This window comes from Rhinolophus hipposideros, assembly GCF_964194185.1.
Source record: "Rhinolophus hipposideros genome assembly, chromosome: 13".
Lineage (NCBI taxonomy): Eukaryota > Metazoa > Chordata > Mammalia > Chiroptera > Rhinolophidae > Rhinolophus > Rhinolophus hipposideros.
Genome location: NC_138059.1, coordinates 32,591,323 through 32,612,566, shown reverse-complemented (window position 1 = coordinate 32,612,566; position 21,244 = coordinate 32,591,323). Strand labels below are relative to the sequence as shown.

At 33.1% G+C, this 21,244-nt stretch overlaps 1 protein-coding gene across 8 annotated transcripts in view; it reads left to right on the top strand.

Moving 5' to 3' along the window:
• VPS13B (vacuolar protein sorting 13 homolog B) overlaps nucleotides 1-21,244 on the top strand; it is a 765,148-nt gene that overhangs the window by 362,942 nt on the left and 380,962 nt on the right. For all 8 annotated transcript variants that reach the window (XR_013994784.1, XR_013994785.1, XM_081070819.1 and 5 more), the window contains exon 23: nucleotides 6,867-7,101. Coding sequence is in view for 6 of the 8 variants with exons in the window: in XM_081070819.1 (XP_080926945.1) it covers nucleotides 6,867-7,101 (235 nt within the window). In the remaining 2 variants the exon portion in view is untranslated. The remainder of the gene's footprint in view (nucleotides 1-6,866; nucleotides 7,102-21,244) is intronic.

Sequence of the window (21,244 nt, the reverse complement as noted above, 5' to 3'; positions counted from 1 at the left end):
ATGGACCAAGTTGGCCAATGACCCTGAGAGACTTAAGGTAAAATCAGCAGTACCTAGCGAGTAATGGATTTGGGGAATGTGAGCAATGGGGCTATTTAGTGATGGTCCAGGTGCTGGTTTTGGTGTTTGGGTGGATTGTCATGCTGTCAGTGACAGAAGTAGCACCTTTACTGGGTTAAGGGCAAATAGGGAGTTTGAATTTACACATGTATATGAAATGCCTGTAAGATATCCAGCTATTAGACAGCAGGATATTCATATCTAGAGGTCAAGGAAGAGGTTCATACTAGAGATATAATTTTGGGAGTCATCTACAGATGGTTAAAACCAGGAAAATGGGTTGTCATTCAAACAAGTACTTAAGGTTTAACGAGCAATGGTCCAAGAGAATACCAATCTTAAAATTGGTATCCATCAAGGACAAAGAAAGTGTCCTTGATGGAAACTGTAAGGGAGTGATCAGAAATATGGTATGAAGGGTGTGTGGAGAGTTTCTAGGAGCCAGTGATCAGTCGTATCAAACACTGCATGGTAACTAGGGGCTTTACTTTGCTTATCTGCCACATAAAATGGTTAGATTTAGTAATTTTTGGTTATTTTTAATTCTAACATTCTTGTGAGATTCTTTTGGTTGTTTTGCTTGTTTTGTAATGATGCAGTGCCTTCATTATAACCTACAATGATGTTAATGTTGTATGTAATTATGGATTAGTTGTAAGTAGAGATACTGATGTTCCTCTTTGTTTCTTCATTCTTTTGTATTTTTAATTGTGGTATAGTACAAATAACATAAAATTTACCATCTTAGCCATTTTTAAGTATAGAGTTTAGTCTAATGTTCCTCATTTGACTAACCTTATTGAGTATAAATTAACATATAAGTACAGAAAATATTAAATGATATATCTTTGTATAGGTTATCTTGGATATGATCTAGCCTCACTTCTAGTTCCAATCCTGTATTATACACATTATATGTTCTAATCCTGTATTATACACATTATATATTTATTTTTATTTTTTTTTTTTTTTTTACTTCTAGACCAAACACAAGAAATTTTAATTCAATAGTTAACATAATACATGGTTCAAACTTCAAAAATATACAAAGGACATTACTAAGAAACATCTCCCTCTTCTTTGTGTCCCAAACCACACATTTTCCATTGTCCCAATCAATGTTTATTTTCTGTACCTTTCTAGTTATTTTATGTACATACAAAATATATATATATATGTAATTTTCCCCTTATTTTACTCAACTGGAGGCATTAATATGCACAGTACTCTCTGTACTCTGCCTTTTACACTTAGCAAACATCTGGAATATTTTTCTTATCAGAATTTAAAGAGCCTTGTTATTGTTTAACAGCTATGTAACAGTCCATAATATGGATGTACCATTGTCATTCAACCAGTCCTCTTACATTTGTTGTTTCCAATTTTTTGCTATTGTTATAATGTAATAACCTTGTAGATAACATTATTTCACACATATGTGAATATATCTATAGGATAAATTCCAAAACACAGAATTGCTGGTCAATACTACTTGTCTTAGGCTGGGTTCTGCCTAATAACTGAGCCTGAGAAACAGGCTTCTTTGCAGGTAGTTTATTTTGTTTTTTTTTTTTTTTTATTAATTTATTCACATTATATATTTAAATGTTAATGTGTTCTGGAAAAGTTTGAAGAAAAAATTTACTTCTGATTAAATGATTCAAATCTGGGCCCTAAAATTCTGAGTTTTTTAAAAAGTAGTGTCTGTTTTCCAAATAGTTTTATGAACCAAAATATAAAACAAAACCCTGAGGTCATCATCAGATAAAACAGAACATCACAACTTAAAGCTATCAAAGTGGCAAGTAAATATGTTTGGCTTCAGTGTTTCTGGAAAATTGATTTTGGAGCCAAAGTTGATACTTGCTAAACCAATGTTCTTTTTTATTTATGATAAAAAGACTTAAATTACATAAAAACATAAACAATATTTGTTTTTCAATGGGAAAAGGAACTTTCACACTTCATTGTAGTGGATTATTTTATAGTGCTACGTGTAGTCTTGAACAATTTTATTTTTTTAAAGCTTGGTATGGGGGCTTCACAATTAGCAATGAAATTAGCATAAACTCAATTGTTCTTTTCAATTTTTCTCTATCTGCTGATCAGCAAGTAACTTATTTTTTTATACTTCAAAAGCTATGATTTTATCACAGAAGTACATCGTTGGTAATGACATGTAGTTGACAAACTACTCTGGCCTGGAATTCACTAATAAAGCAGAACGGTACCCTGATGGGTTTTTGTCTTTATACTGAAGATTATGTTGCTGGCCTATGGCATTTCCTGGATGTTTTTTGTACTTTCTGATGTCTTCTGAATAGACAGTGTAGTGTTAATGGAATCTATTTTCCGTACCAAACATCCTTGTCTCTTTCTTTTACTAATAACGCTCTGTTAATACTTTATGGAACTACTTTCCATATTCCGTGTCATTTTGGTGTATCAGTCACAGTGTCTTAAGTACCAGTAAGCCAGTTGAGGTAAACCAATTGAATTAGTTCTTCCAGGAAGTTAAACATAGAATGTGACCAGTGATGCTGTAATCACATTGCGTGAGACACTTGATGTCCTCATGTCCATTGATCTTCCTACCTTATCTCTAGGATAAAATAAGAGTAGACATTTTAGTCTAGACAGGTCAACTGTTAATCACCTCAATTGCAAAAGTAATTTTTTTACATATGCTTAAAATTTTCTACACAGGACCATATTTTTATCTATACACATTGAGAAAGTGACAGTAATTGCAAGGTAGTTTGTTAGAAGGAAGAAGTCTGGAATACAAATGTATTAATCTTTTTATAATTCCCCTGACATGTATTTATGGAAAAAGTGTGGAGATTTATAACACTCTCTCTGAAAAAGAAGACAACTAATGTTCACTTTTGAGGTTTTTAATTTAATGACCTAAATGGGTATATTTAGATTCGTACTACATGTAAGATACTCAAAGTATTTTCATAGTGCATTGAGAATTTATAAAATAGGAAAACTGTGATTTGGGTAATAGTTTGTATATTTTTTGTACGGCAAAAGAAATATTTTGGTGGCCTCTATATACGTAGATAGTTCAACCATAAGTCACAGCATTTTCTGTAAAAGGACTGTGAATATCTTTGATAAATCTGTGAGGGCTAATATGTGGATCTGTCATATAGTGGATATTCAGTGTGTGTTTATTGACTTTATTTATTTAGTAAAAATTTAGGTGGCAGTTAATGTGTTATATCTTTATATCAACACTGATTTCCTTCCATTGACAGATGAGGGGACTGAGGTAATGGACAGATTAAATAGCTTGTCATAGGTCCCATAGCTGGAGTTGTACCCATTTGGCTGACAAGTTAATTTTCAAATTACCCTACCAGGTTTTCTCTCTGGAATGAAATGATGAACATGAATTAAACAGTTGTTTTAATTAATATCTGTATCTGATGCTAATAAAAATAATTGTGTTTATTTAATAATTATTTAGTACCTACTACATGCTAAGCACTGTACTATGTACTGAGACTGTAGAATGAACAAAATTGGCAAAGTATCTGACAATGTAGAGCTGAATTCTAGTGAAAATTTGGTAAGGCTATTGGTATTTTAAAACCCTATTGTTTCAAGTTTTTAAGCGCTGGGATATGTATTTTGTCTCTTTGTTCCTCATTTCCAGCTCAGTTCATAGTAAATATTAAAGAATTTATGAATAAAAAAAGAAAAAATAAATGAAATTACCCCCTGAATATTTCTTTATTTTTGTTTTTTATTTGAAACTGTTTCCCGAGGAATAAAATACATTCATACAGAGAATATTTCATTCTGTAGAAATTTTGCAAAACATAATTTTCACTGAAGTTTCAAGTTTTAAAGAAAAAGAAACGTAATTTGGGAATAAGAAATAGGACCATTATTTAAAAGCACAGAAAATATGGTATAACATTTTAGAGCATTTATATATAAAGTGTTCTGTATGATGGACAGTGGGCGAAGTAAAATGTTCAGATTAACATATAAATGTTTCATTGTCTTCTTTTTAACTGAGTTGTAATAGAGCACAGAAATTAGAGAAATCTAAGTTAACCAAACCTTACATATGGGGGTACACAAATGGCATGTATCTTTTCAAATTGCACATAAACTTGGAACTTCAGAAAAAAGTATGTGACAATCGTTTATTAAAATAAGAACACTGAACAATTTTTGCTGTATTGGTTTGTCCTCAGTATGTAATAATTAGATATGTAGTCCTTGACCTCGTAGGAATCAAAATAGCAGTGGTTCTACTTCAAGAATTTGTAATAATCCCTTCACTTTAGCGCATAAATGTGTTCAATATTGAAGAAAGAACACGTTGCTACCAAAACTGAAATAAGATCCTTGAAACAGAAAGGATGTTGCCACGGAAAAATGAAGTAACACTCAGTGCAGCTGTGATGCATTAATGAATAGGATATTTTTTTAAAAGATCATTTGTGTTTGGTGTGGCTCAGAGGGTCCCAACCAGATGGTTTCCATGAACATGATCTGACCCCCGGTTTGAGGACTTCTTACTGGCAGATTACTTCATTTTCTTTCCCTTGGATTGTCAGATCCTTACATTAATGCAGAATTTACTGCTGCAGATTTCTGTTCGCTTGTATAAATCATTCAACATTTTACATTAAAACCACAATTTTAGACATACAGTTTAACAGTTATTTTAAAAGTGTAAAACGATTTATGTGATAGCATTAGTATATATAATAGATGTAACATAAGTTTGAGCAATTTGGATTATGTATATGTTTTGGTTCTTATCATTAAAGAAATCCCCACAACATATATCATAGTTTAGAAAGTTAATTTTTTAGTGTTATGCATCTCATGCCAATATACTGTTGATTCTTTATGTATTGCTCAGGTTAAGTATAATGAAACAATTTATTTCTGAATTATTAGGATTTTGGAATATATTGTGATTTTGGAAATTTGGGCACAATTTAAAGTTTTTTTCAGGTCCTGTATGTATATATATGTGTATATGGTGGCATATTAAACCAGTTAACTCACATTATTGAAAGCATTTTTCAAAACAGCATCAATACCTACATGAAGTGTTAAATACTGACTCTTCATAATTTGACCTTATTACCACAATTTATATAGGAGAATATGCTCTCAGGGTTCCATTTTAATTTGTGCAACTGAACACTGATAATGACTTATGTTAAATATTTAAAAACTTAAGTATAATACATCTGAGACAATATACACTTCTATTTCAGAATAAAAAATGTGTTGTGATCTTATATCAATGAACTACTTACCATACGAGTATACATACTTAAATTATCTAAGCTGCAAGGTAAAATTCTAGAACTAAAAAATGAGTCCACACTCCATGAACCAATGTATTTATTTTTGCAAAATTTTACTTAATATTTTTCTTCACTGAATTCATCAGTTTGTCCATGCATATAAATGTTGAATCAAAGATGAGTAAGTTTGCTTATTTATAAGGCTGGCAAATTATTTATTGTATCAAGGAATTCCAGACTTGTTACATATTGTTATACTTTCACTAAGGAATATATTAGCCCCAAGAGAAGTGATATTCTTAATTATTTTTTAATAAAATATAGTATCTTTGCTAATATAATTGGCTAGAATATCCAAGCATTTATATCAAGCAAACAAATTTTATTTTTTATTACAAATTCACATAATACCTTTATATGAGAAATATTTTATAGTAAATTAACAGGTTATATTTTTTCCTCTTAAAAATAGTGCAAGTTTGCTAGCCTAAGCAATTTACTAATCTAGTACAGAGTATTACTTTGTAAGAACCAAGTAAGATTAATAGACTTTAACCTACGTTGCTTTTGAATTAAGAACTCATGATGAATTCAAGTTTTGATTTGGGCTTGCTTAATTTTATTTTACCTCTCTAAGGACCTAGTAACCTACATAAATACAGTGGGGATAGGGAAGCATAAAAACTTCACATTAAATTACAGTTTAGATAATTTAAAGTATGATTAAAACAAGGAATAATGCTCTGATTTTTGTCTCCTGAATTTTCTTCATTACCATGTATCTGTCTATAACAAATGTGATATATATCACACTAACTCAAGTATAATATATACTTGAGTCTTGGTATATGTTTGTAAAATGAGAAATTATGTGATAAAAACATGTCATATGTTAATGTTTGCCTAGAGATATAATCTGAACATTTTAAACTTTTGTTTTTAATATTTTAGTCTGTAAAGTAAAAATGGATGGGCAAAATACACATAGAAATAGCAGTTTGTGGTTTTCTTTCTTTCTTTCTTTCTTTCTTTCTTTCTTTCTTTCTTTCTTTCTTTCTTTCTTTCTTTCTTTCTTTCTTTCTTTCTTTCTTTCTTTCTTTCTTTCTTTCTTTTTTTTTTTTAAGTAAGAGCAATAAAATTTTAGTCAGTACTCAGGACTTAGCTGGTGTTAACAAAATCTAATGAACTGGAAAAGGAGGAGGATTTTCTCACCTTTGTTTGCCAGCACATTTTCTAACTCAATTATGTTTCTTGGAAAGAACTGTAGAAAGGCAGATATGTTTTCAACTCATCTCATTGTGCTCTTTTGATCACATTTATAGCAAAACCCCAAACCTTTTCAAGTGTTTGTTGTGTTCTTTAGTAAAAGTAGCTCATAAAGACACAAGTATGGGACATTTTCGTTTTTATTTTCTTGCCTGTTTATTCTAGTAAAGATATTATTAGTGTTTGAGGGTATGTTTACTCCCAAATTTAGTCTGATCCAAGTGTTTTAATTCTGCTTTTCTTTTCTAGCTTGAAGTACAATCTTGTTGTGTGTTCCTTCCAAATGATAGCCTGCCTTCCCCAAGTACAATTGTATCTGGTGACATTCCTGGAACAGTAAGAAGTTGGTATCATGGACACACCAGCATGCCAGGAACACTCGTCCTCTGCTTGCCTCAAATAAAGATTGTTAGTGCTGGCCACAAGAATATGGAACCTCTGCAGGAGATTCCGTTTGTCATCCCCCGACCCATCCTTGAAGAAGGTACTTTTAAATAAATTCTTTTTATGGTTTTTATATTTATATTGATATTTTTAATTGTGTTATTTTTCTAATATCCTAGTACATATATAAATCAGTCTTCTCACTGAAAAAGATTTGCATGAAGATGAACTAAGTGATCTACAAAGTAATCTAAACAGAAAGATGTACAAAGTAAACGAACATGATCTGTGATGCTGTTCATTGACATCCACACCTTTTAATCATATTCATGTATATGTATATAAACGGAGGCTATCTACAAAAGATATGCAATTAATATCATTAAAATTATAAACAGGTAAAATCAACTTGAGAAGAAAGTTGGTTTCAGATGTATACATTAGGCTGAATTAAGAATGATAAGTAGGTTGATCTTAATTTATACACTTTATAAATGGTTATATATAACATGTAATCAAATGAATATATTTCTATTAGGCACAATATATGTCTAGATTTCTCATTTAAGTGAAATAGATAATTGTGTGATAAATGACTTTTTCTGAAATATATACTTGATTTCTGATATTTCAGTGTTTTAGTTGCAAATTCATACCCTTTTGAATTTTGACATCTTCATCTCAAACAGTATATGAACGTTGAAAAGTTTTAAGTTGCAAAGTAAATACTGTGAATCTATATTTTAATACCAAGGTTCAAATTTTTGACAGTGCTGAACAGGTCAACACCTTGTTCATATTATTAGAACATAAGTGTATGAATCCTGGTATCATTCAGATTGTATACGTGCTGTTACGGAAAAGCAGATACTGTCTGTGTGGTTTTTGACTGTGACTTGATGTTGATTTCTCTCTCCTTTTCTCTGTATCGAAACTTCTACTGAAATCTAGTTTTTCTCAGATTTTTAGAAGTAAGCATGATTTTAAGGCCCAAAATTAATGTTGATAATGTTTAAGATTATTAAATATGAATGCCATTGTCATAAAATCATAGAATTCTAAGGGTTAGAAGGAACTTCTTTAGAGTTTTTCTCGTGTGACGTTTGTCTCAATGCAAGGACCAATTCTCTAGCATATTGGACATATCCATTCTTTGCTGTTTGCTTTTGGTTATAGTGAGTACTTTATTATCACAACACATATATCGTGACAAGAATATGTTAGCCTCATAAAGTGAGCTGGGGCATGCTCCCTCAACTCTGGAGTAATATTTGTAGGATTAAAATGATTTGTCCCTTGATTTTTTTGTTAAAATTCACTAATATTTGTATATCAACTCTTTGGAATATAATTTGCATATCTTAAAATTCTTCCTTTTAAGTATACAATTTGATGATTTTTAGTGTATATAGTATTGTGCAACTGTCACCACTGTCAGATTTTAGAACGACTTCATCACCCTAAGAAAGAATCGGTATACTATTAGGAGTTACTCTTTATTCTTCCTTCTCCCAGACCCAGGCAATGACTAATATGTCTGTCTCTACGAATTTGTTATTCTATATATTTCATATAAGTGGAGTCACACCATATATGGTCTTTTGTGACTGATTTGTTTCACTTACTGTAATGTTTTCAAGGTTGATTCACGTTATAATGTGTCAGTCTTCATTCCATCTTATGGATGAATTATAATCCATTTTTATCTTTATGCTGCATTTTCTTTATGAATACATCAGTTGATGGACATTTAGGTTCTTTCCACCTTTTGGCTATTTTGATTAATTCTGCTATGATCACTTTGTACATGTTTCTGTGTGGACATGTGTTTTAATTTCTATTAGATACATTGTATATATACCTAGGAATAGAATTGTTGGATCATATGGTAATTCTATAGTTAAGCTTTTGAGCAATTGATAGAATGTTTCCTAAAATCGGCACCATTTTACAATCCCACATCCAATACATGAAAGTTCTAATTTATCTATCTGTGTCAGCCCTTGTTATTAACTTTCTTTTTGTTTCTAGCCATCCCATTGGGTGTGAAGTGGTATCTCATTGCCATCTTGATTTGCATTTCCCTAATGACCAGTGGTGTTGAATATCTTTTATGTGCTTCTTGGCCATTTGTAGATCTTCTTTTATTTGTTCTTACTCTATTCAAATCCTTTGCCCTCTTTTTAGTTGGGTTATTTGCCTTTGTTAAATTATAAGAGTTCTTTTTATATTCTAGATATGAGACCCTTATTAGATTTGTATATATATGATTTGTATATATATATGGGTTGTCTTCATTATCAAGATTGTTTGCTTTATAACATTTTTAAATTCCATTTTTTCTCTGCTATATTGGAAATTATTCCTCATTAGTTTTATTTTACATTTAGAAATTAATACTCTTTCCATAAAGCAAACTTGATCCTAGAAATATTGATGCATATTTTTATTAATGCATAATACATTTTTATTGATGCATAATATTTATTAAGTTATGCAGTAAATCAAGTTATTTACTGTGCTTCTAAACAACACACAGGTGTTCAAATACTTTAATTCAGTACTTCTCACCAGGTTAACCAGTTGTCATTAGCATATATTTTAATTTTTTCTTTTATCGTTTAAACTTCATAAGATAAAATTTAAAAAGAATAATTGCTTCTATATTGCATATAATGTATTGCATATTATTAACTAATAATTAATTACATAGATATTGCATATATATAACTAATGTGGGGCTTGGAAAATTTATTCAGTAAAAGGCCAGATACTAAATATTTCCAGTTTTATCAGCTATATGGTTTCTGTCCCAACTACTCCACTCTTTGTCGTACAAACACAGCCATAGATGATATGTCAGTGTATTGACATGACTATGTTCCAATAAATCTTTATTCACAGAATCTGGTCAGCCAAATTATCTGCTTTTTTGTAGTGATCTGCTGTTAGCAAACTTAATTTTGTTTGAAATGAAACCAAAATTGTTTGTTGAAAATGTCTGAATTTTGCCCTACTTTTTAAAAGATATTTTGCTAGATGTACAATTTCTTGATGATAGTTATTTTCTTTTGATCTATTAAAGATACTGTTGTGCTGACTCTTGTTTTTTAAATTTTTCTTTTGAGAGATCTACTGTCAGTTTCTCTTTCCTTGAAAGAATTTTGTCCTTTCTCTCTGCCAGCTTTAGAATGTCCTTAATCTCTGAGTTTTAAAATTTTAGTAGTGGTAACTTTTATAAGTTCTGCCATATTTTTTGAGATTATTTCTTCAGATGTTGTCTCTGCCTCATTCTTTGTACATCTATGTTAGTTTTTTTTTTGCTTTTTAAATGTATTTTTCTTGCCTTTGTGCTTTCATGTTTTTCTCTCTTTGATACGCTGGCCTCTGTTCTGAGTTAGCTTTTTAATCATATCCTCCAATTCACTAATTTTCTTTTCAGTTATATCTAATATGCTGTTGAATTTGTTTATTGAACTTTTTTGAGTAAACTTTTATAGAATTCTAATATGTAATACAGAAAACTGCGCAGCTTTTAATGTACAGATTGATACATTTCATTAAAAAACCCACCTGTGCTACCAGCATCTGAATCCGGATCAAGAATATTATCAGCACCCAGGAGATCTTCTCTAGCTTTTTGCCGTTCGCTATTTCTTAAAGGCAGATTGTCTCTTCATACTGAAAACCATAAATTAATTTTCTTATCTTAACACTTTATTTATTAAATTTTAAATTTCATTTATGATATTCTTTTCATTTTAGTTTTTTAAAAACACATTGCTGCTTATTCATGATTTTTAAGGTTTCCTTATATTTCTTCATATAAGAATCATTTATGTTATATTACAGTCTATATCCTGTTGACTCTTATATTTGTGCCTCATATTTCTTGTGGATTTTTTTCAAGAGGAGCCTGAAGTTTCTTCCTGTGCATGTTTGAATTTGCTCCTGACACATTGAGAGCATTACCTGTTCTGGACCACTTAAAACTAAATTTTTGTGATAGGTTTTTATGCCACACAAATAATAAAAATTCAAGCCACCACTTCTTATGAGGCTTAGCTTGTAGTTATGAGTATTTTTCTTCCCCTGTCCAAGTTTCACTTTTCTGGCAGAGTTCGTGATAGGGTCATGTAGAGAGGGTAAGCTCTAGATACTTTTATTTCTAGTTTACCCTAACTTAACCTCACTTGTACGTGAGCCTTGTGGGTTCTCTGCTTGGAATGGGCCTAAGGCTTTATCTTTAGTTAGCCTTAGTTGTGAACAAGAATGTTCAGTTTCACCAGTTTTGAAATGCCTTACCGCGTTTTTCTTCTTACCTCTGAGTTTCTGGTTTCCCTAAGTCCCTGGCATTAATAATCCTCACTTTCTGAGAAATTCGTTAATGAATTTAAGAAGATATTGTCTGTATGTTGAGTGTGTATAAACTGAGCTATACAAGTTTTATTCATAGTATGTGATATATAAGCATTTTATAAATATATTTACCATTTTTATTTCTTTTTAACATACGGGTCATTCAGGGCACGGAATCTACCATGTTGCTGGAAATAATCCCTCAGTGATTGAAAGATGTTGTGACAATATTACACCCCTTTTTTCTAAATGGATTTTATGACAGGATTTATATATATATATATAATATATATATATATATATATATAATATATATAATATATATATATATATATTGCCCCACTGTTCTTTATCACTTCAAAACTCTTTCAAAAAATCCCTCTTATTCCTACAACTCTCTTGCCAACTTCTACTGTTTGTCCTTTTTCTGATAAAATGTCTTATTCTCATCTTATTTTCCAAATACATTATAAATGTCTTAAGAACTACAGAAGTCTCCATCTATAAAGCATAAGATGTTATTATATTCTTTGATTTTTTTCCCTGGAACTGAGTTGGACAGCATTTTAGTTTATTTTGAACTTAAAAAAATATATCACATACCAATTGGAGAGGCTAGGATCAAATAGAAACATCTAAAGTCTATTTGTCATATTCCCTAGGAGAATATAGAGTGACTGTATAATCAACACTGAAACCTAAAGTAGAAACAATTTTTTTAACTGTGTAGTTACTCTCATTGGGCAAACCTACCTTGAGTAAAGGAGATTATTTCAAGATATTTAAATCTTCTTTAGGTATTAAAAAACTGTGGAGACTAACTTTTTATAAAGTACCATAAATTTGACTTTTTTCTTCATTTAAAGGGTGCTTATAAAAATGTTTGGGTATAAAGCTTTGATGCTTATGTGTAATGAACAGTTTACTCTTTATCCTTACATTTGTATATAGATGGAGAGAGAATCTGGAGGTCTACTTAATCATTTTATCAGTTTGCACCTAATCCTCCTGGTTACAGTGTCATTCTGCATTCTCTTTTTCGAACATACTTGAGTATTAGAACCTATTGAGGATAGATACCATAAATCAATTTGATCCTTTATAGTTTACCCCTCTGGGTCTCAGTCATTTGCCATTTATCTATTATCTCTTCATCTTTAATCATTTTGTAATAATTCGTATCTGCTATCTTGTCCTACCTGGTTCTTATAGTCCTTTTTGGTTTATAATTTTTTTCTCTCACTGTCATTTTTCTGGTTTCAGAATGTAGATAAATATTTTCAGACATTGATGTTAAAATAGATGCAGATTGTGTCTAAATCGATAGCACTTTCCCGTTACATTCCTTTCTAGTCTGCTTCCCTGATACTGTTGTTGCTGTTTTTCTGTTCAGCTCATTTTTTGTGCAGTCACTGATTGTTGGTAAGTATGGAGGATGGATTTGGGTGATGGTGTAGAGAAAGGTAGGAAAACTGGAGGGAAGGAGGTTAGTTAGATATTGCAGCCAGCTATTTCAGTTGTCTAGAAATATGACTGTCATAGCCAGGATGATGGTGATGGATATAGAGAGAATGGGAAGAATAGAGAAATATTTAAGAAATTAACAAACAATTGGCAAAACTTTGTAACTGGATTAGTTACGATTAGTAAAGGAGAAGTAACTGTTTAGAATAGGTCCATGGTTCCTAACTTGGATGTTTGTGTAGATGTTTATGTAGTTACTATTATGATTATAAATAAAGGTTTTTGTGTGGAAGGCGAGAAAAGATGAATGTAGATTGGGACATACTGTTAATTGCTTCTGAGACATCAGGTAATAAGCTGTTTCATATATGGGACCAGACAGAACTCAAATGAGGGATCTTTGTTAGAAATACACAATATAGCAAGGAAAACCATGAAAAATGATGTGATCCCTGAAACTCACTTTTATAGTGACAAATAAGTAGAATCCAGATAGAAAATTTTTATTGGATGAGAAGGAAAAGAATAATCTATGATGGAAATTGCAAATAAAAATAAGGTAAATAGAGGACACCATGAGGAAATAGCATACTGGACGACAAATGATTGGATCATTTTACTTTGTAGCAGACATACCCAATAAGATAAAGATGTAAAGGGAGTTTACAATTTTAGGTGGTTGGTTCTCTTTTTCATAGTACTTTCAGAGGCAAGTCAAGTAATGGTGGCTTAAGGACTGAACAGAAAATGAAGAATTGATACAACAAATACATAGTGTTGTATTTAAAATTATTTGAGCAAGAAAGCATTAAGGAATAGAGTTCTCTGAAGATTTCCTACTAAAGGCAGATGTGGCACTATACACCTCGTTGTCAAACAGTTTTAAAATCTCTATTAGATTTTAAGTCTTTTGACACTTCCGCATTTTAGAATTCTTAGCTACTCTGCCACAAGAGGTGTCTCTCCCTGGCTATGCTCTCTCCCTCTTTGATCTCCTGACAAGAGGAAATTCAAATTCCTCTCCCTTTGTCATATATTTCAGTTATTTTTGCCTGAGGTCCTTTCCATGGCTTCCCATTAATTTTTGGATAATTTTAAAATCCTTAACGTGACCAAGAGAATCCTTTATGAGTTAGCCATCCCTACCTCTCCAACCTTACTTTCTGCCATTCTACCCTCTCCTAACACTTGCCCAACCTCCACCCCTGGAGCCTTTGAATGAGCACAGCTCTCTCCCATCTCAGGGCCTTAGCATATGCTACAGATGTGACTTCCTCCTTGATCTTTTCTCCAGGCTTCCTTCTCATCTTTCAGGTTTCAGAGTTTTTCCCTCATCAGGTCCCCTTATTCTCTGCTCTCATTGCACCTAACTCATTGCTTTTATTACTACCTTTATCCCAGTAACAATTATTTTCATTCTCTATCTGCATCACTGAGTAGGGTGAAAAGGACAGGAAATACATGTCTTGTACACTGTTTTATTTCTATCATCTAGCACAATGCATGGCACAAAATAGGAGTTCACTAAATAATTATGCTATTCAGTATGCTATTCAGTAAATAGTTTTAGGATACTAAAGGAGAAAAAAACTAAAAATGAAAATGTCAACTTCTTATTGTATTCAGGTTCACAAATAATTGAAAAAAGAATTCCTGGTCATTGTGATATTAAGAAAAAAGCTCACCATTACGAAGTTGATCAATAGGATAAAGAAGACGGGTTCTTATAGATCTGAGGCTCCGTCTATACTGAGCCTTCTAAACTTCTGAACTTCTAAAGTTCAGAATGAGGAACTGTGTGTTGAAATGTGTCATCTGATTTCAATTGCCATGGGAAAGGAGAGATGATCTCTAATATACTCGAATATAGCCAGATTCAATCTGTGTAGGGTGTTTGGGTCAAAATCAACATGTTGAGTTTCATTAGGGAGTACTTCCAGAGAAGCTTGCAGACGTAATTTGCTACATCCAGCTCACACCTCGGAGCAGATGGGTTTCTACACTGTGCCTAGCAGAGGTTTGTTTTTTCTTCTTTGAAAGAGTTGCCTGTGACTTTAATAAAATATTTTGACAGAAATGGAATATTGAGACCATTTATAAATTAAAACTTTGCTGTTGTTGGATTTAGTGAATTTTAATAGAAACTGATGTGAACATTGTTGAGTACCTAGAAAAACACAAGAACTATTTCTCCATGTAATTCTGGTTCACCTTAGTGGTTTATATGTATTGTTCCATTGTAGATTTTTAAAACTATCATGGTTTGATAATCATAATTTCACTTGTTCTGAAAGATGATGTACCACTGTAATAGTTTCTTTCCAGTTTTACTGAGTGTCTTTGACTTTAATCCTTAAATCATATGTAAATGAGATTCCTTGGGGAAAAGAGGGAGTTCAAGAAAAGAGCTTCAGATTTGTTTTCGATATTGTTTTTAAATAAATCTCTTGAAAACCATCATATATATATTATAAATGAAATTAAGCTCTTGAAGTGCCTCACTGTAGTTAACATAATTTCTATAGATGTTATTCTCTTCTAAGTAGCTCACATTCAGCCTGCTCCATCATTCGTTTAGCTATAGATTCTGTGACTTTTTGTTTTGTTTTGTTTTTTAATTAATTAGATTTATTGGGGTGACAATTGTTAGTAAATTTACATAGATTTCAGGTGTACAATTCTGTATTATATCATCTATAAATCCCATTGTGTGTTCACCACCCAGAGTCAGTTCTCCTTCCATCACCATATATTTGATCCCCCTTACCCTCATCACCCACCCTCCACCCCCTTACCCTCTGGTAACCACTAAATTACTGTCTGTGTCTATGAGTTTTTGTTTCTCATTTATTTGTCTTGTTCTTTTGTTGTTTTTGGTTTATATACCACATATCAGTGAAATCATAGGGTTCTCTGCTTTTTCTGTCTGACTTATTTCGCTTAGCATTATACTCTCAAGATCCATCCATGTTGTCACAAATGCTCCTATATCATCTTTCCTTAACGCTGAATAGTATTCCATTGTGTATATGTACCACAACTTCTTTATCCATTCATCTATCGAAGGACATTTTGGTTGTTTCCATGTCTTGCCCACCGTAAACAAAGCTGCAATGAACATTGGAGTGCACGTGTCTCTATAGAGAAATGCTTTCAGATTTTTTGGGTAGATACCCAGGAGAGGGATTGCTGGGTCGTATGGTAATTCTATTCGTAATTTCTTGAGGAACCTCCACACTGCCTTCCATAGCGGCTGCACCAATCTGCATTCCCACCAACAGTGTATGAGAGTTCCTTTTTCTCCACAGCCTCTCCAACACTTGTTACTATTTGTTTTGTTGATGAAAGCCATTCTGACTGGGGTGAGATGATATCTCATCCTGGTTTTCATTTGCATTTCTCTGATGATTAGCGATGTTGAGCATTTTTTCATATGTCTATTTGCCATTTGTATATCCTCTTTGGAGAAATGTCTCTTCAGGTCCTCTGTCCATTTTTCAATTGGGTTGTTTGTTTTTTTGTTGTTGAGTTTCATGAGTTCCTTGTATATTTTGGAAATTAGCCCCTTATCAGAGGCACTGTTTGCAAAAATCTTCTCCCATTCAGTTGGTTGCCTCATTATTTTGTCAATAGTTTCTTTTGCTGTGCAGAAGCTTTTCAGTTTCATATAATCCCATTCGTTTATTTTAGTTTTTACCTCCATTGCCTTTGGAGTCAAATTCATAAAATGCTCTTTGAACCCAAGGTCCATAAGTTTAGTACCTATGTTTTCTTCAATGCAGTTTATTGTGTCAGGTCTTATGCTTAAGTCTTTGATCCATTTTGAATTAATTTTGGTACATGGTGACAGATAGCAGTCCAGTTTCATTCTTTTGCACGTAGCTATCCAATTCTGCCAGCACCATTTATTGAAGAGGCTGTCCTTCCTCCATTGTATGTGTTTAGCTTCTTTGTCAAAAATTATCTGTCCATATTTATGTGGTTTTATTTCTGGGTTCTCAATTCTATTCCATTGGTCTATGTGTCTGTTTTTCCGCCAATACCAAGCTGTTTTGATTATTGTAGCCCTGTAGTACAAGCAAAAATCAGGGAGTGTGATACCTCCAGTATTTTCTTTTTTTTAAAATATTGCTTTGGCTATTCGGGGTCTTTTGTGGTTCCAAACAAATCTGATGATTTTTTTGTTCTATTTCTTTAAAAAATGCCATTGGGATTTTGATGGGGATTGCATTAAATCTGTATATGGCTTTGGGTAATATGGCCATTTTAACTATGTTGATTCTTCCAATCCATGAGCACGGAATGTCTTTCCATTTCTTTGTGTCTTCTTCAATTTCTTTCAAAAATGTCTTATAGTTTTCAGCATATAAATCCTTCACATCCTTGGTTAAGTTTATTCCTAGGTATTTTATTCTTTTTGCTGCAATTGCAAAAGGAATTGTTTTTTCTATCTCTTTTTCTGAGATTTCATTGTTGGTATATAGGAAAGCAATGGACTTTTGTACGTTGATTTTGTAGCCAGCAACTTTACTGTATTCATTGATTGTTTCTAATAGCTTTTTGGTGGAGTCTTTAGGGTTTTCTATATATAGCATCATGTCATCTGCAAAGAGTGACAATTTAACTTCTTCATTCCCAATTTGGATGCCTTTTATTTCTTTCTCTTGCCTGATAGCTCTGGCGAGGACTTCCAACACTATGTTGAAAAGCAGAGGTGATAGGGGACAACCTTGTCGTATTCCTGAACGTAGAGCAAAGGGCTTCAGCTTTTCACCATTAATTATGAGATTAGCTGAGGGCTTGTCCTATATGGCCTTTATTATGTTGAGGTATTTTCCTTCTATACCTATTTTAGTAAGTGTTTTAATTATAAATGGATGTTGTATGTTATCAAATGCTTTTTTGCGTCAATTGATAGAATCATATGATTTTTGTCCTTTATTTTGTTTATGTTTTGTATCACATTGATGGATTTGCGAATGTTGAACCATATTTGTGCCCCAGGGATGAAACCCACTTAGTTGTGATGAATAATGTTTTTAATGCATTGTTGTATTCGATTTGCTAGAATTTTATTTAGGATTTTAGCATCTGTATTCATCAGAGATATAGGTCTGTAGTTTTCTTTTTTTATGTTGTCCTTACCAGGTTTTGGTATCAGGGTAATGTTGGCCTCATAAAATGAGTCAGGGAGTACTGACTCTTCTTCAATTTTTTGGAAGAGTTTGAGCAGGATTGGTATTAGATCATCTTTGAAGGTTTGGTAGAATTCACTGGTGAAGCCATCTGGTCCAGGACTTTTGATTTTGGGAAGGTTTTTGATGACTGATTCAATTTCGTTACTGGTGATCGGCCTGTTTAGATTTTCCAGTTCTCATGATTCAGCCTTGGAAGGCTATATGTTTCTAAGAACTTGTCCATTTATTCTAAGTTATTAAATTTGGTGGCATATAGTCCTTCATAGTATTCTTGGATAATCCTTTGTATTTCTGTGGTGTCCGTGATAACTTCCCCTTTTTCATTTCTGATTTTGTTAATTAGTGTCTTCTCTCTTTTTATCTTAGTCTAGCCAAGGGTTTGTCAATTTTATTAATCTTTTCAAAGAACCAGCTCCTTGTCACATTAATTTTTTCTATTGTCTTTTTGTTCTCTATTTCATTTAGTTCTGCTCTGATTTTTGTTATTTCCTTTCTTCTGCTGACCTTGGGTTTCGCTTGTTCTTGTTTTTCTAGTTCTTTAAGGTGTAACATGAGGTTATTTATTTGGTGTTTTTCTTGTTTCTTGAGATAGGCCTGTAATGATATAAATTTCCCTCTTAAAACTGCTTTCGCGGCATCCCAAAAATTTAGGTAGGATGTATTTTCATTGTCATTTGTTTCTATGTATCTTTTGAGCTCTCCTCTAATTTCTTCTTTGACCCAGTCGTTCTTTAAAAGTATGTTGTTTAATCTCCATGTATTTGTGTTTTTTCCTGCTTTCTTTTTGCAGTTGATATCCAATTTCAAAGCTTTGTGATCAGAGAATATGCTTGGTATGATTTCAGTCTTCTTAAATTTGCTGAGGCTGATTTTGTGTCCCAATATATGGTCTATCCTTGAGAATGTTCCATGTACACTAGAAAAGAATGTATAGTCTGATGTTTTAGGATGAAGTGCTCTATATATGTCAATTATGTCCATTTCATTAAATGTGTCATTTAGGGCTGCTATTTCGTTATTTATCTTCTGTTTAGATGATCTATCCATAGCTGTCAATGATATATTTAAGTCCCCTAGTATAATTGTGTTTTGGTCAATTTCTCCCTTTAGTTCTGTTAGTAGTTTCTTGGTATATTTCGGTGCTCCCTGATTGGGGGCATAAATATTGATGACTGTTATGTCTTCTTGTTGTATAGTCCCCTTTACCATTATGAAATGTCCATCTTTGTCTCTTGTTATCTTTTTCACCCTGAAGCCTTTTTCATTGGAAATCATTATGGCTACACCTGATTTTCTCTGGGTACCATTTGCTTGGAGTGTCAATTTCCACCCTTTCACTTTGAGTCTATGCTTGTCCTTGTAGCTGAGATGTGTCTCTTGTAGACAGCATATGGTTGGGTTTAGTTTTTTGATCCAATCTGCTACTCTGTGTCTCTTTATTGGTGAGTTCAGTCCATTTACATTTAGGGTTATTATTGATATGTGAGGATTTCCTGTCATTCTATCTTTAGTTTTCTGGTAAGGCTGTGTCTCCATTGTTTCTTTGCCTTTTTGTTGTTGTCTATTATTTCTGTGTGGTGGTATTCTATGATGTTTCCCTCTGTTTCTTCCTTTATTACAGTATATATTTCAGTTCTGGATGATTTCTGAGTGGTTACCCTTAAGTTTATGTAAAAGAAAGTTTGATATTTAGAGTATTCCAGTTTCTTCAGTACGCTTACTTTCTCTATTCCCATATTCCAGTTCAGGCCTTTACGCTCCCCCTTTTTATGTCTCGGTTGCCACAAGTTGTCCCTGTTGATGGTGGTCTAATAGCCTCATTTAGTATTTCTTGCAGTGCAGGTCGTGTATTAGAAAATTCCCTCAGCTTCTGGATGTCTGGAAAGGTCTTTATTCCTCCTTCATATCTAAAGGAGATCTTTGCTGGATATATTTTTCTTGGCTCATAATTTCTCTCTTTCAATAATTTGAATATTTGGTTCCATTCCCTCCTAGCTTGTAGAGTTCCTGCTGAAAAATCTGATGATAATCTAATGGGCTTTCCTTTGTAAGTTACCGTCTTCTTTTTTCTGGCTGCCTTGAGGATTCTTTCTTTGTCATTGATTTTAGACAGCTTCAATACAATGTGCCTTGGTGAAGGCCTGTTGGGATTGAGGTAATTAGGTGTTCTATTTCCTTCTTGGATTCGAGGATCCAGTTCTTTCCACAAGTTTGGGAAGTTCTCATCGACGATTTGTTTGAGTATATTCTCTGTTCCCTTCCCTCTTACTTCTCCTTCTGGTATGCCCATTATTCTTATATTGTTCTTTCTCATGGAGTCAGAAGGTTCTTGTAGAGTTCTTTCATTTCTTTTAAGTCTCACGTCTCTTTCTTCTTCCATCTGTGTAAATTCCAGGTTCCTATCTTCGATGTCACTGATTCTTTCCTCCATCTGGTCAACTCTACTACCTAAACTGGATATTTTATTGTTAATTTCTTCTATTGAGTTCTTAATCTCCAGAAATTCTCTTTGGTTCTTTTTCAAAATTTCAATCTCTTTTGTAAAATGCTCATGGTGTTCTTTGATTGTGTTTCTGAGTTCATTAAACTGCCTTTCTGTGTTTTCTTGCATCTCGTTCAGTTTTTTCAGAATTGCAATCTTGAATTCTCTGTCGTTTAAATCGCATATTTCCATATCTCTAAGTTCCTTTTCTGGAGACTTTTCACCTTCTTTCTGAGCTATCTTGTTTCCTTGGCTATTCATGGCAATCACTGATTTACTATTTCTCTTCCTAGACATCTACAGGAGTGGCTTCTGCAACAGGTTGATAGGTATGCGAAGAGCTTTTGGAGTTCCAAAGCTCTTTCTGCACCAGATTCAGAGCCCCTTTGTTTCAGCAGTTCTGTTACTCCTGCAGGGATCCGCCCAGATAGGTGGGGCCAGGGGTGGGGTGAGTTGTGAGAAGCGGCCCAGAGCAATGGTGGAGACCACCACCACAGCCAGTCCTGCTCCCACAGCTCCCTCCCCTTTGCCGGAACTAGTTGAGCTGCGAATCTGTGTCTGCGGTCCACAGTTCTCAGAGCAGCAAATATTCTGTCCTTTGATCCGACACTGCTACTTTATTTCTTCTAGCACCAGGCAGGTGGGTGCGGGGCGAGTCTGGGAGGGTAGGGAGGGGGCGGCTAGTCTCCGTGCCTAAGGCTTCGGTTCTCCGCTCGCCAGTGAGGGCTTAAACCACCGAT